Source organism: Sorex fumeus, unplaced genomic scaffold, assembly GCF_029834395.1.
Source record: "Sorex fumeus unplaced genomic scaffold, SorFum_2.1 ptg000122l, whole genome shotgun sequence".
In the NCBI taxonomy this organism is placed as follows: Eukaryota; Metazoa; Chordata; class Mammalia; order Eulipotyphla; family Soricidae; genus Sorex; species Sorex fumeus.
The window spans coordinates 38,907,461-38,920,565 of record NW_026606179.1 but is presented as its reverse complement, the minus strand read 5'-3'; the positions used below and the strand labels follow the sequence as shown (position 1 = coordinate 38,920,565).

Here is a 13,105-nt window from a genome sequence, read left to right as displayed (position 1 = left end):
GGTGGGGACGGGGAAGCTGTCGGGTTGATGGCCCGCAAGGTGCCAGTAACCTTGGCCCTGTCCCCTGCCTCTCTGTGGGCCGTGGGTTCCAAGCGGGTGAGAACAAGCCATGGTTGCCTTGTCTCAGGGCCCAGCACCACAAAGAGGCGGTGTCTGCTGTTGTGTTGGGGGAGGGCCGGGTTGGGGGGGGGAGTTACTGCTCTCTATAGAGGCTTGCAGCTCACAGACCTTGGGGTGGGGGGGGGTCCCCTGCCAGGTTCTTCCCTCTAGTCCTGCCTTCCAGGACTTCCTCCCCAAGGCCCCCTCCTCCCTAGCCAGGTTTGGGATGGCAGCGCTTTGGGGGTCGGGGACCTGGGCCACCTCTGGGCCCCCGCGCAGCTGAGCCCCAGTTCCCACAGCTGCCAAGGGGAACATTCCTGGGGGTCGTGTCAGTGCCCTGGAGAGAGATCAGGGGCTTGTCCCCACTGTCGGAGAGAACAGGCCGGTGAGACCCAGACACGGCTGACCCTGTGTGGGGGGCAGGTCCCTGCTATCTCTGGCTGAGCTCACAGCCTCAGCCTCGACCGTCCTCCTGCTGGGCATCTGGCTTCGCTGGGTGGGGGCCAGGCGCCTGGCGGGGGGTGGGGGGCATGGTGGGCTCGGCAGGACGGGCGGGGAAGAGGTGACAGAACTGGAGACTGGCCGCCATGGGTCATTTCCTCAGTCACACATTTATTGCACGCCGACTGCATGCCTGATCTGGGCCAGGCAAGGGGTATGGGGACAAGACCAGAGACCCTGCCCGCACGGGCTCACATTCTAGGGCAAGACACACAAGGCAGTCACAGCAGGGGTCTGGGTGCAGCCTAAGGGCTCTCTGAAAAGCTGGCCTGAGTGGCTGGGGCAGAGGACTGGGGTCTGGCGGCGGGTGGTCCGAGCCCTGGTGGGGGCCCAGCGGGCATGTGATGACGGACATAGCTCTAGAACTATGTCCCCGGGCTCTACCCATGGTGCCCCACCCTGGCCTGAGCCCCACTCCCAACCCTACGGTCCAGTCTACCGCACACCCAGGCTAGACTGGGGGTCTCCAGGGACCAATGTCCCTCCTGAGACCAGAGGCCATTAGGTGATATTTGACCAATTTACCCATGAAGGTCAGGTCTCAGTTTCCCAGAGTGGACCTGGTGTGGCGAAAGATGGAGAAGCAAGGGCCAAGAGGTGTGGTCAGAGACCCCCAGGCCAGGATGCAGAGCCCATTAGGGGTGGGTACTGCGGGTCCTCCCAGGCCAGTGAGGGGCGGGTACTGCTGGCCTGGCTGGTGGGCCAAGGGGTCACTGTGTCTGAGCCAGGGCCTCAGCGGGAAGCCAGGAGAGGCCCAGCCTGTGTTCCAGGAGAGCTGGCCCAGATGGGGTGAGCGAAGAGACTGGGGGGGGGGGGGGGCGTGAGGGCAGATAGTAGCCGGGCTGGGGCCCAGGGCAGGTCCTGCTGGCATCATCAGATTTGGGGCCAGTGAGGGGCAGGTGTCAGGTTTGAGGAAAGCACCTCCCCGTTGGCCATCCTCCCCGCCAGCCCCCACGCCCGCCCACGCCCACCCACACCCGTGCAGCCTGGTCCCACGAGGCTCGTCTGCAGAGGATGGGTAGGATGCAACCCTGGTGTCGTGAAATAGCCGGGTAAGAGGATGCGCTGCTCGTCGGCCTGATTCACAACACCAGCTGCAGCAACCATACCAGAAATCGGGCGGCTTCTCCTTCGGTGCGGGTCCCGGTGAGATGCGGTGAGCGGGATGGGAGCCAGTGATGAGCACGGCCTCAGCAATGAGGACAGCAGAGGCTGGAGGCTGGTTCCTGCCCCCTAGGGGCTCACAGACTTGATTGGGGGAGGGGAGCAGACAACAAGCATCTGAAACCTACCAGCACACGGAGGAGGGGTGGCGCGGGTGTGTGTGTGTGGGGCGGTACCAGGCCCCACCGGGGAGGTGGGCAGGGCCAAACACTGACTGTAAACCCCAGGCCCATGGAAGTGGGGTGCACCTGAGCCTTGGGCCAGCCCCCTTCCCCCCAGGTGTGTGTCTCCCACAATCCCTGCTCCTTCTCTCTAGACACCAGTGTAGGTAGCACTGGATTGGAAGTTCTCTGAAACTGTTAGCAGTGAAAGCAGAAAGAGACAGCCTGATGAGTTACTGTGTTTCCATTTCAGGGGCAGGGAGGGATCTCGCCCCTTCTTCCTGGAGAGGCTCGCTTACTTCAAAAGAATCCTATTTCAGGGACTGGAGAGATAGGGCAGCAGGGAAGATGGTTGCCTGGCATGCAGCTGGCCCAGGTTCGTGCCCTGGCATCACATATGGTCCCCTGAGCCCTGCCAGGAGTGATCCATGACCACTGAGCACAGCCGGGAGGGCCCAGAACAACATCAGTAACCCCCTCCGAATCATCGTCTGGGGAGAGGAGAGACAGATGGACAACAGGTGGGGTGTGTGCCTTGCGCATGGTGAACTGGGCTCCGTTCCTGACATCCCACCTGCCCCCTCCAACCCCCCACCCCGGCCCTGAATTCCTGCCAGGAGCAAGCTCTGAGCACTGCCGGAGTGCTGCATGCTCCCCCCTCCTCCACCCACGATTTCACAGTTCTTCCTTTGACCGGTGCTGCAGACCCAGCCCAGCTTGGTTGGTGAACACACAGGACGGGCACGGCACAGTCTGTCGCCCACGGGAGGCAAAGGGCCACTCGGGAGGTGAGGTTGAGTGCAGGCACCAGCCCGCGTCCAGTCTCATCCAGGTGAGACTCTCTGGGGGCTGAGGGGAGGGGAGGGGAGGAGCCGGCTGGGGCCAGGATGGAGCCTGGGCTGTGAGCTAGAGCACCTACATGCGCCCCGCTCTGCACCACGCCCGCTCCTGGGGTAGCCGCGTCCTGCTGCATCAACACACAGAGGAACGGGCACTCGAGGGAGAATTCTCTCCCCAGGGCAGAGGTGCCCCCACGCTGCGTACCCCAGGCCTCTGCCAGTCACCCTGCCTGACCCCCTAGCGACAAAATGCAGCATCTTTCCTCCCCTTGGCCTCTCACTTGGTGATTTGTTTTGGTTTGGGGGCCACACTCGGCGATGCTCAGGGATTAAGGGATTACTCCTGGCTCTGCACTCGGGAATCACTTCTGGCGGGGGGGGGGGGGGTGCCAGGGATCGAACCTGGGTTGGCTGCGTGCAAGGCAAGTACCTTCCCTTCTGTACTATCTCTCCATCCCCTACCCAGTGATTCATTCATTCTCTCTTTCTTTCTTTCTTTCTTTCTTTCTTTCTTTCTTTCTTTCTTTCTTTCTTTCTTTCTTTCTTTCCCTTTCCCTTTCCCTTTCCCCTCCCTCCCTCCCTCCCTCCCTCCCTCCTTCTCTCCCTCCCTTTCTTCCTCTTTCTTTCTTTCTTTCTTTCTTTCTTTCTTTCTTTCTTTCTTTCTTTCTTTCTTTCTACCAGCATCCTAACTCTGAACCCAGCTTTCACTTTGACTTTTCGTCTTGGACTTTTCAAACTTCATTTTCTTTTCGGCAAGCAGACATTGGCTCTCAACTCCCTGCAAGCCCGGATCTGCTCCTGGGGCAAGGGGTCCCCGAGGCTAGAATCCTCAAGATGTTTTTCAGTGCAACCCCCTCTTCGCCCCTCGACACCTCGACCCCCCCCCAACCCCAGTCCCAAGCGGGGCCCAGCCCCAGAGGCAGAGGAGCGGTAAGGATGAGTCCCAAAGGTCCTGGTCCCAGCATGGCACCACCTACCTTGTGACCACAGACCCGTGTGCCTTAGACCCACCATGTGGCCAAGGGACAAATCCACTCAGTGGGAGCTGGACGAGCAAGAGGAGCAGCTCACGAAGGAAACGTCTTGGAGGACACGACTCGCACTCAGCAGACAGAAACCGCAGGCTTCGGTTTTCCGCCCAGCTCTCTAGCTACCAGAAAAGGTGGGAGAAAACCAGCCGGTCGTCACTGTCTCAGGCAGCGCCTTCCGGCAGCTTCTTCCAGCCTTTACGTGCACACAGATGAGCTGGGCCCGGGGGTGCGGAGAAGCTGAAAATCAGAGCGCGAGCACCCGTCGTTTACAGGACGTCTCCCGGAGGCACGGGGTGTTTTCTCGGCATTGCCCACTCGGTCCTTCAGCAGCTACTTGGAAGAAGACACTTGGAACAGCGCCAGGCAAAACCTCTGAGGGGGCTTTTGGCGCCCCTAAGGTCAGGTGCAAGATGACACATGGCTGCACGTGTGCTGGAGTGGTGCATTGCCACCCAGACTGGCTGCCAGCCGGGCCTCGCAGGGAGGGGGTTCGGGTCCTCCTGCCCAGGCTGCTCCGAACCCATCCCCAGCCAAGGCCTGTGCTCTAAGGGCTGGTGGCCGGCAGGGAAGGAGGGCAGCCGGGCTGTCCCTGGGGAGAGGCCAGGGGTTCCAGCAAGTGGCTCGGATGGTCGTTCACGGTGACGTCCCTGGAAACTGGCACCCTTGCCCCAGCCCCCCACCACACACACACCAACGGTGCTCTTCAATTGACCTGTCTAGGTAGCCAGCACCAGGTTCCTGCTGGCCTTGACCAGGATGGGCACAGATTGGACAAGCTGGCCCAGGACACCTGGGCACCCAGAGTGCTCCTGACTGCTGAGACTCTTCATCTTCTTTCTGGGTGCAGCCCGGTCTAGAACATGCTGACACATGCACTGAGGAGAGTGGGGGTCCCACACGTAAAGGTGCGTGGAGACCTACTTCTTTACTGCCCACTTCTGGGCAGAGCCAGGACTCCCGATCCTGCTAGTGATCCCAGGCCTGGAAATCACTTGGGTGCGTCACAAGCATCCCTCGGGGCCAGAGGGACAGTTCTGGAAGTCAGGCACTTATGGCAGGGGTCCAGCCACCCTGGGTGAATCCCCAGCCCCACACGGAGTCCCCTGAGCACTCCCAGGGGTCGCTCCTGAGCACAGAGCCAGGAGTAGCCCCTGAGCACCATTGACTGTGACCCTCAAAGCCCCCCACTCCAAATTTAGAAAATAAGATAAAAACACCTATCGGTGCCCACTCTTGTCCAGGCAAGATCCCTCAGCAGCTCAGGGGCCTGGAATCCAGCAGGTGACTCCCCCCGACCATGACTAGCACAGACAGGGCTGAGAATAGAGTGAAGATGGGGCTGACTAAAGCTGTGTGCAAACCCCTGGGTCTGCCTGGTCAAAGCAACACTGAGTTTGAGTCTTTAAAATGCACTTTTGGAAGAGAGAGAGAACAAGGGGGAATGCCCTGCCACAGAGGCAGGGTGGGATGGGGGGGTTGGGGGTTGGGAGGGATGCTGGGACCCATGGTGGTGGAGGATGGGCACTGGTGGAGGGATGGGTACTTGATCATTGTATAACTGAAACCCAAGCACAAAAATTTATAAGTCTATAACTGTACCTCATGGTGTTTCACTAATATATATAAAAAAGAATATCTCCTAAGTACTCTCCCCACCTCCAGCCAAAACAATAACAAAATTGTTTGAGAATCACTAATTAAGGACAGCATTTCCATACCAAAACCATGTCTAAATGTGCAGATGCTGAATACTATGTCCAGACTTGAAGACACAATGCATTTGAACACAATAAAGATTCTAAGTAGTTGAAAAAGAATAAAATGCACTTTTGGGGCTGGAGCTATATATAGTACAGCGGGAGGGCATTTGTCTGGCATGCAGCCGACCCAGGTTCAATTCCCAGTAGCCCATATGGTCCCCAAGCACCGCCAGGAGTAATTCCTGAGTGCAAAGCCAGGAGGAGCCCCTGTGCATCGCCAGGTGTGACCCAAAGAGAAAAAAAAAAAAGAAATGCACTTTCAGGGTCAGATGCAGCTCAAGGAAGATTACCTACCTGGCACGTGGGAGCACATGGGCCCCACCCAGCTGCTGTGCTAGCTGTGTGTGTGGCGGGGGGATTGTCCGCCCCCCCCCTCCTCTCCCAATCATTGGTGGGTTTGCCAAAAAAAAAAAAAGAAGAAATGGGGCTGGAGAGATAGCACAGTGGGTAGTGCTTGCCTTATACAAAGCCGACATGGGTTTGATTGCCAGCACCCCATATGGTCCCCTGAGCCCCACCAGGAGTCATTCCTGAGTGCAGAGCTGGGAGTAAGCCCTGAGCATGGCCAGGTGTGGCCCCCAAACCAATGAAACAAAGACGTTCTGCCATGTTAGGCAAGGTCTGTTAAAGAACTTCCTCTCCTGGATACACAGACGAGAACGCAAGCCGGCGGGGCATTAGCCAGCAGGAGTGGTGAGCCGCTTCCCTCACCCCCGTACGCAGTGTGCCCCCCAATCACACGGCGGGTCACCCCAGGAGCTCCCTCAGCTCCCACACACTCACCTCTGGATGAGGTGGCTCCCTACGGGCCAGGCCGGGAGGGGGAGAGGGGATCATGGCACCAGCTAAGCAGGGCGGCCCCTTCCGGCTGGTCTGTACCTGGCCCTTCGCAGGAACACATGGGCCCTGCCCCTCTGACAGCTGCGGTGTGTGTGTATGCGTGTCTAGTGTGTGAGTGTGAGTATACGTGGGAGTACATGTAAGTGTATTTATATGTGTGCATGTATATCTATGTGCATGTACATGTATGAATGTATATGAGCAAGCATATGTATGTATGAGTGTGTGTATGAGTGTACGTGAGTGAATGTTTATGTGTGTCTGTGTATACTGCGTGCATGTATGTGTGTATATATGTGTATGTGCCTGGGTATGTGTATACGAGTCTGTGTGTGTAAATGTATGAGTATATACATATATATCTATATGTGTATGTATGAGTGTATACGTGTATATGTGTACGTGTCTGAGTATATGTCTGTGTATATGAGTTTATGTGTGTATATGTATGAATGCATGTATATGTTTCTGTGTATGTGAATATGTAAGAGTGTGAACGTGCCTATGTGAAAGTGTATGAGTGTATGTATATGTTTGAATGTGTTTGTGTGTAGACCTGGTTCTTGTCCTTTCACACGGGAGTCTGAGAGAGCAGGGACCGCACTGCCTGTCCCCAAACCACCCACCACTCTCAGCCCAGGCTGCAGTAACCCCACTCATCCCCACCCCGCAGCTGGCCGGGCTACCCTGTCTAGTGGCCACTCTCCATGGCCCTCCAGAGTCGAGCTCAGCCAGTCAATGTCTTTCCCTAAGAGCAAGGCTTTGGCGCACCCAGTTGGACCACGTCTGGTCCGTGGCAAACAACAAAGACACCAAGAGAAACCCAAACCCAGGCCCGGGGCATGGTGACGCCCGTGAGGGCAGTGCCCTGTGGCTGAGGACATGGCACTGGCCTCCCCGCAGCTGCCAACAGGAGCGCTGACCAGCACTGTGCAGGGCCACCGGCATGACCACTCAGGTGCCATTCCAGCTCAGACCTGAGCCATCGGGTTCCGGCAGCCCCAGGCTGCCTCCCCTCACTCACCGGAAGTCGAGGAGGCATCGGGCCGGCTCTCAGGCAGCTCCAGCAACGATCTCCCAAGCGGCCCAGCCTTGGGGGCGGCCGTCAGCTTCCTGTGTTCAGTAATCTCGCAGGTGTCCAGAACAGGGGCTGCTCCCAGACACTCCTCCCCACCCCATCCTTATGAAGGTCTCTCCTTTGGGACTTCAAGCGTTTGGGGGTCTTTGCCCCTACTAACCCCTGGCAGGGCACCGCTGTACACCTTGATTCGAAGAATCAAAATACTCTTTTCCATGGGGCTGGAGCGATAGCACAGTGGGTAGGGCGTTTGCCTTGCATGCGGCCAACCGGGGTTCAATTCCCAGCATCCCATATGGTTGGTTCCCTGAACCAGGAGTAATTCCTGAGTGCAGAGCCAGGAGTAACCCCTGTGCATCGCCAGGTGTGACCCAAAAAGCAAAAAAAAAAAAAAAAAAAAAAAAAAGCCTCTTTTCCAAGGGTCCAGCTCTGAACACAGGTCACTCTGTTAGGCTAGTCAGGAGGGCTGAGCCAAGAAAGGGTGTGGGGCTCAGCCAGGGAGTGGGGGAGCCTCAGGTGGGCATCGTGGCGGCGGGAGGAACTCCCAGCTGACCTCTGGTGCCAGCAGGAAGCTCTCCCAGGCCCAGGGCCTCATGACCACTGTCACTTCCAAGTTTCTGTAACCATTTGCTGCCAGAGGCTCCCCGGCCACCTTGTCAGGGGATTTAGCTACAATCCACACCTGGCAATGCTCAGGGGTTCCTCCTGGCTCCTATGCTCAGGAATTACTCCTGGCAGTGCTTGGGGAACCATATGGGATGCTGGGGATCGAACCTGGGTGGGCTGTGTGCAAGGCAAACACCCTACCCACTGTGCTATCGCTCTGGTTCCTTCTCTTGACTTTGAAAGTTTGGTTTTAACCGAAGACTCAAAGAATCCTTATTCCATCGCTGAGAGAAAGGGTCACTGTCTGCAGGGCCTGGTCCCTACCTGCCTGCCTCCTCCCACAAACACAGCCCTCCTAGGCCAGGCTGACCAGCCCTTGCTCCAGGCAGTACCGCAGAAGAGATCATCTGACCCAGCCATGGGGCATGAGGTGGACGTCCCGGTTCCCCTATATACCCAGCAGTGTCCCCAGGGCAGGGCTGCTGTCCCCAGTGTGGCCCCTTTAGAGAGAAAACAAACAGGCCAGCAGGCCATGGAGCCCCGGGTGGGAAGAGAACTCCTCCTATTCCCCCAGCAGACTTGCACGGCTCAGCTCCTGAAAGCACCCCTCCTGGGCAGACCCTGTTCAAGACCCCCTGAGACCACCTCCACCGAACAGGGCAGTCTCCCAATCCCGCCTCCCCTTCCCCAAGACAACTCCATTAAAAATGCCCTCCATGAGGGTTTTAAAAATAAACCAGCAGATCCTCAACGGGTTTTGAGCCCCCCGGAGCCTGCCTCGAGCACGTTGGATATGAATTCTGGGGCTGGGTGCTGGGAAGGGTGTCCTTGGACATGCAGCCTGTGGGGGCTGGGCAGGCCTGAGCCCCCTCTGCAGGGAGCAAGGAGGGGACACCCAGGGCATCCCCCCTGGATGGGGGAGAGGCATTTCCGCGGCCCCACGGGGAAGGCTGGGCCCTGGGCAGAAGTTCGGAGAGAGCTCGCCTGTTCCCCTGAGGACAGAGGGGGCTCAGGGCACTCTGCCGGGACAGTCGAGAAGCTGACGGGCTACAAGACAGGGATGTTTGTGGAGGAACTGTCCTACATAGAGTAAAGCATTAGTGACTGTCCAGAGAGAACATGCCCAATGCCCAGGCCAGCTCTCTCACCACAGATACCACACAGAGAGGCAAAGATGAAATGAAAACCACAGACCAGCGCAGGGAAGCCAAGAACACGCCCCACTGCGGTTCCAGTGACAATGACAGATGAGACCAGGCTGCAAACTGCCTCCCTCGTCTGGACACGGCCCGCGGAGTCGGGGATTCCTGACGGAAAAATACCCGGAACACAAGGGCAGCAGGGGACCTGCCAACGTCCCACCCGGCCGGCCCGCCTGGCCCTTCCAATGCAGTGCCAGCCGACCCTGCCGTTCTGATGCAGGCCAGCCCCTGCCCTCTCCTTAGTGACCGGCTGTCTCGCTGCCATCTCCCCTGCCACAGGGGCACAAGCAGCGCTGCCAAGCAGGGCAATCATCTAATTTTGCTGGAGAGCTGCTGGCAGCTTGAGGTCTATCGGCCGCACATGCCAGCCCCTGCCAGCTGATGAGGGCAATCAGATTAAACTCAGCTGCTCTCAGAGTTCTCCTTGGCAAAATCTGGCCTGAGGAAGGGGCCTTTGGTCTAGGTTTAGTCCAGTCCAGGCTGCCCCCAAGTCTGTTTTGTTTTTTGGACACAGTTGGCAGTGCTTGGGGGAACCAGGTGTGGTGCCAGGGGTTGAACTCAAGTTGGCCATGTGCAAGGCCAGCACCCTGCCTGCTCTACTGCCTCCCTGGGGACCACTGCCCCCCACTTTGAGCTCAAACAGGAGCTACAGAACGAAGCAAACTCATTCACCCCCAGTCTCCCATAGATGCTCTGAGGAGGCCTACAGTTCTCATCATGGGCACCCTCCCGCCTTGAGCTTCTTGTCACTGTCACTGTCCTTCCATTGTTCATCGATTTGCTTGAGCAGGCCCAGTAACACTGTGAGACTTGTTGCTACTGTGTTCGGAATATCAAATACGTCACGGGTAGCTTGCCAGGCTTCGGCAGTGTGGGTGAAATACTCTTGGTAGCTTGCCGGGCTTTCCGAGAGGGGCAGAGGAATCGAACTTGGGTCGACCAGGTTGGCCATGTGCAAGGCAAACGCCCTACTCACTGTGCTATTGCTCCAGCCTCCTTGAGCTTAATACAAAAAAAAAAAAAAAGATCTGAACTTGGTAAGCTTAATTCTACTCACTTGCCCCCCACCATTCCTGCAGCTGTGAAGGTCCAGCAGTTTCTTCTGAGAAGACTATGCCGCCCTGTTCCTGGGTCAGCCCCCAGCAGCCCCTCGTCCCCTGTCCAGCAGGGTGCCCGCGGGAGCTGGGAAGTCTGAATCCTGGCAGGTGTTGCTGGATAGAGAAAGTAGGGAGGGATCTGGCCCGGCAAAACAAAGGATCTGCTCATCAGACCCCTGGGCAGGAGAGAGCCTGGGGCCAGGTTAGGGAAGCCTTCCTTTGGCCTCAGCTCTCTAAATGCCCTCCCTACTCCCTCCCCCCCCCCCCCTCACTGGGAAGGGTCAGATGGGAAGAAAGGGGAGAAACAGGTTCCCTAAACACAGAGCTTTTAACTCTGGGCCAGAGCGACATCTCCAGCGACTGGGAGACTGGGACGGCCCAGCATGTGTCGCTCAAGCTCTCGCGAGCTCTCAACGACCAGCGCTCTCTCAGCACCGTGAGGCCCGAACAGCAAGCAGCAAATCACAGAACCAGCCAGTCACTCTTGGTGAGTCATGCCGAGTTCCTAACTCACATTGTTAGGAGCAAATCCCTTGAGTTACTGAACATAAACCCAGTTGCCAGCATGCCCAACCCAGGCGCAAGGACTCTGGAGTGCTCCTGCAGACTAGGTGGGCCGGGGCGGTGGACACAGACCCTGCGGGCCTGCGGGATGCAAACCCCTGTCCTCTGACGAGAGGCTTCTCCTGAGGGCCGAAAAGCACCTCTGGAGTCTGTGGTCAGCCTCAGGCCCACTCGGGATCTCTCCCCTGCAGCCACCCTGGCCCGCTCTCCTCTCCTGCAGCAGAAACCGAGTGGACCACGGGGGTCAGTCACTGTGTAGGGCCCCAAGTCACATACCCAACGCACGCTGCCCAGTGGGGTGTGGACACTGAAGTTGGATGCCAGAATGTGGTCCACAGCTGGCCAGGGCTGTCGGCTGCCCGCGTGGGCAGGGGCTGTCCACGCCGTGGAGGGTGACTAACAGGAGGGCCGTCCCTCGCAGAGCTCCAGCTGGGACACTTATTTGCTCATAATATTATTTTTCCTCAGCTATGACAGTACAGCGGGGAGGGCACTTGCCAGGCACGCCAACCCAAGTTTGATCCCTGGCCCCACCAGGAGTCATCTTTGAGCACTGCAGGTGTGGGCCCCTCATCTCCCCAAAAAGGTTATTTTTTCCCTCAGTCCGTGTATTCATCATCAGTGGGAATTCAAAGGAACAGAGAACGAATTAGTCCTGGAGTCAGAAGAAATGATTTGGAGGATGAATCCCAACCCCACCGGCACGGTCGGGAAGAAGGAAGATGCAGGATTTCCCCCACAAACTTGAACCTGCCTTCAGCCTGGATGGGCCTTCATGGCCGAATCAAAATGGGGGGAGAAAATCACTGGACCCTCGCCCTCGCCCCCGCCACGAAGAGAACAGCAAACCTAAACAAGAGCAACTCCCACCGGCAGCAGGGCCATGCTCATTCTGGGTGAGTCTTTAATTGTCCAAAGTCAGGCTGAACGCTGGGAACCTCAGACGCCTCTCTAAGCCCGGGAGCAAGGGGCGCAGCGGCCGCCTCCCACACAAAGGCGAATTCAAACAGAATTCCAAGGGGGGGGGGGGAACACAACAACAACATAATGAAAAGAAAAAGAACGTGAAAAGAAATACAAATAAATCAAACAAATTTATTTGTGTTGACAAAAAAAAATACATAATACAAAAAAAAAATTAAAAATAGAAACAGAACCAAACCAAAAGGCAACGGAACACAACAGAAACAAAAGCAGAACCCGCCCCGGCGGGCCCTCGCGCCTGGCCCCCAGCCCCCCGGCACGGCGCTAGTTCATGAGGACCTCCATCTGCACGAGCCTGGCGTTGGTGTCCCCCGACGTGCGATAGGGGATCATCCCGGCGAAGGTGATCAGGGCTCGGGCTTGGCTGCGCAGTTGCTGGGTGGGAGGGCAGGAGAGAAGAACAGCGGTCAGTCGCCTCACGGGTCAGGACGTGGGGGCACCCCAGGTCCTTCCCCTCCCCGCCCCTGGCATCAGGGCACGTGATCTGGAGGGAGGGTGACGGCTGGTTTCTGCTCTTGGGCTCCTGGCCGGCGTCTGTGGGTACCTGAGCGGACCCCTGCTCTCGCCCGGCCCAGCCCGTGACTTCCTGCTCTGCTGCGGAGGGGGAAGGCCTCCTCAGACACAGAGACACCCTCACTCTTGGTTTTCAAGTGGAAAGTTACTGAGGAAGGACTGAGATAGGGGAGATGTGCCGGGCAGGAGGAAGGGGAGCGGCTACAGACACCTTTCGGCATAGCAGTAAGACATTACCCTTGGCAGGTTATGCGCCTTCACGAGTGTCCAAACCGAAGACTGGCCCAGGTCTGTGACGAGAGCACCTGGCCATCTTCCTGCCTTGCCAGTTTCCTTGTTTTGGGGCAGGTGGGGAATGGTCACACTAGCGGTGCTCAGGGACTACCCCCGACTTGGTGCATGGAAGATGACGTGGTGCCGGGACCTGACACTGGCCTCCCACACCCGGAGCACGTGCCCTCTGCGCCTTCTCCCCAGCCCCTGCTGTGCCTCTTTCAAGCTGCTGTAAATGAGCTGGGGGGGGGGGGGGGGCGGTGGTGTTTGACCCAAGTTACAATTGAGACCCTCCCTGGGCCGCAAGCAGCGGGACACCCGTCTCCCCTCAGTCCCTCTCATCTCTACCTTTCCTGAAGACCAAGGCAAAGGAGAGCGGTGGGCACGAGTGGA

The 13,105-nt window shown here is 57.9% G+C and overlaps 1 protein-coding gene across 1 annotated transcript in view; it reads right to left on the bottom strand.

Moving 5' to 3' along the window:
* Positions 1 to 12,160: 12,160 nt before the first annotated feature.
* Positions 12,161 to 13,105, bottom strand: part of NUP93 (nucleoporin 93) — a 113,502-nt gene continuing 112,557 nt past the window's right edge. Inside the window, exon 22 of the mRNA XM_056136199.1 lies at positions 12,161 to 12,301. Within this exon, the coding sequence (XP_055992174.1) occupies positions 12,191 to 12,301 (111 nt within the window). The 3' untranslated portion in view covers positions 12,161 to 12,190. The remainder of the gene's footprint in view (positions 12,302 to 13,105) is intronic.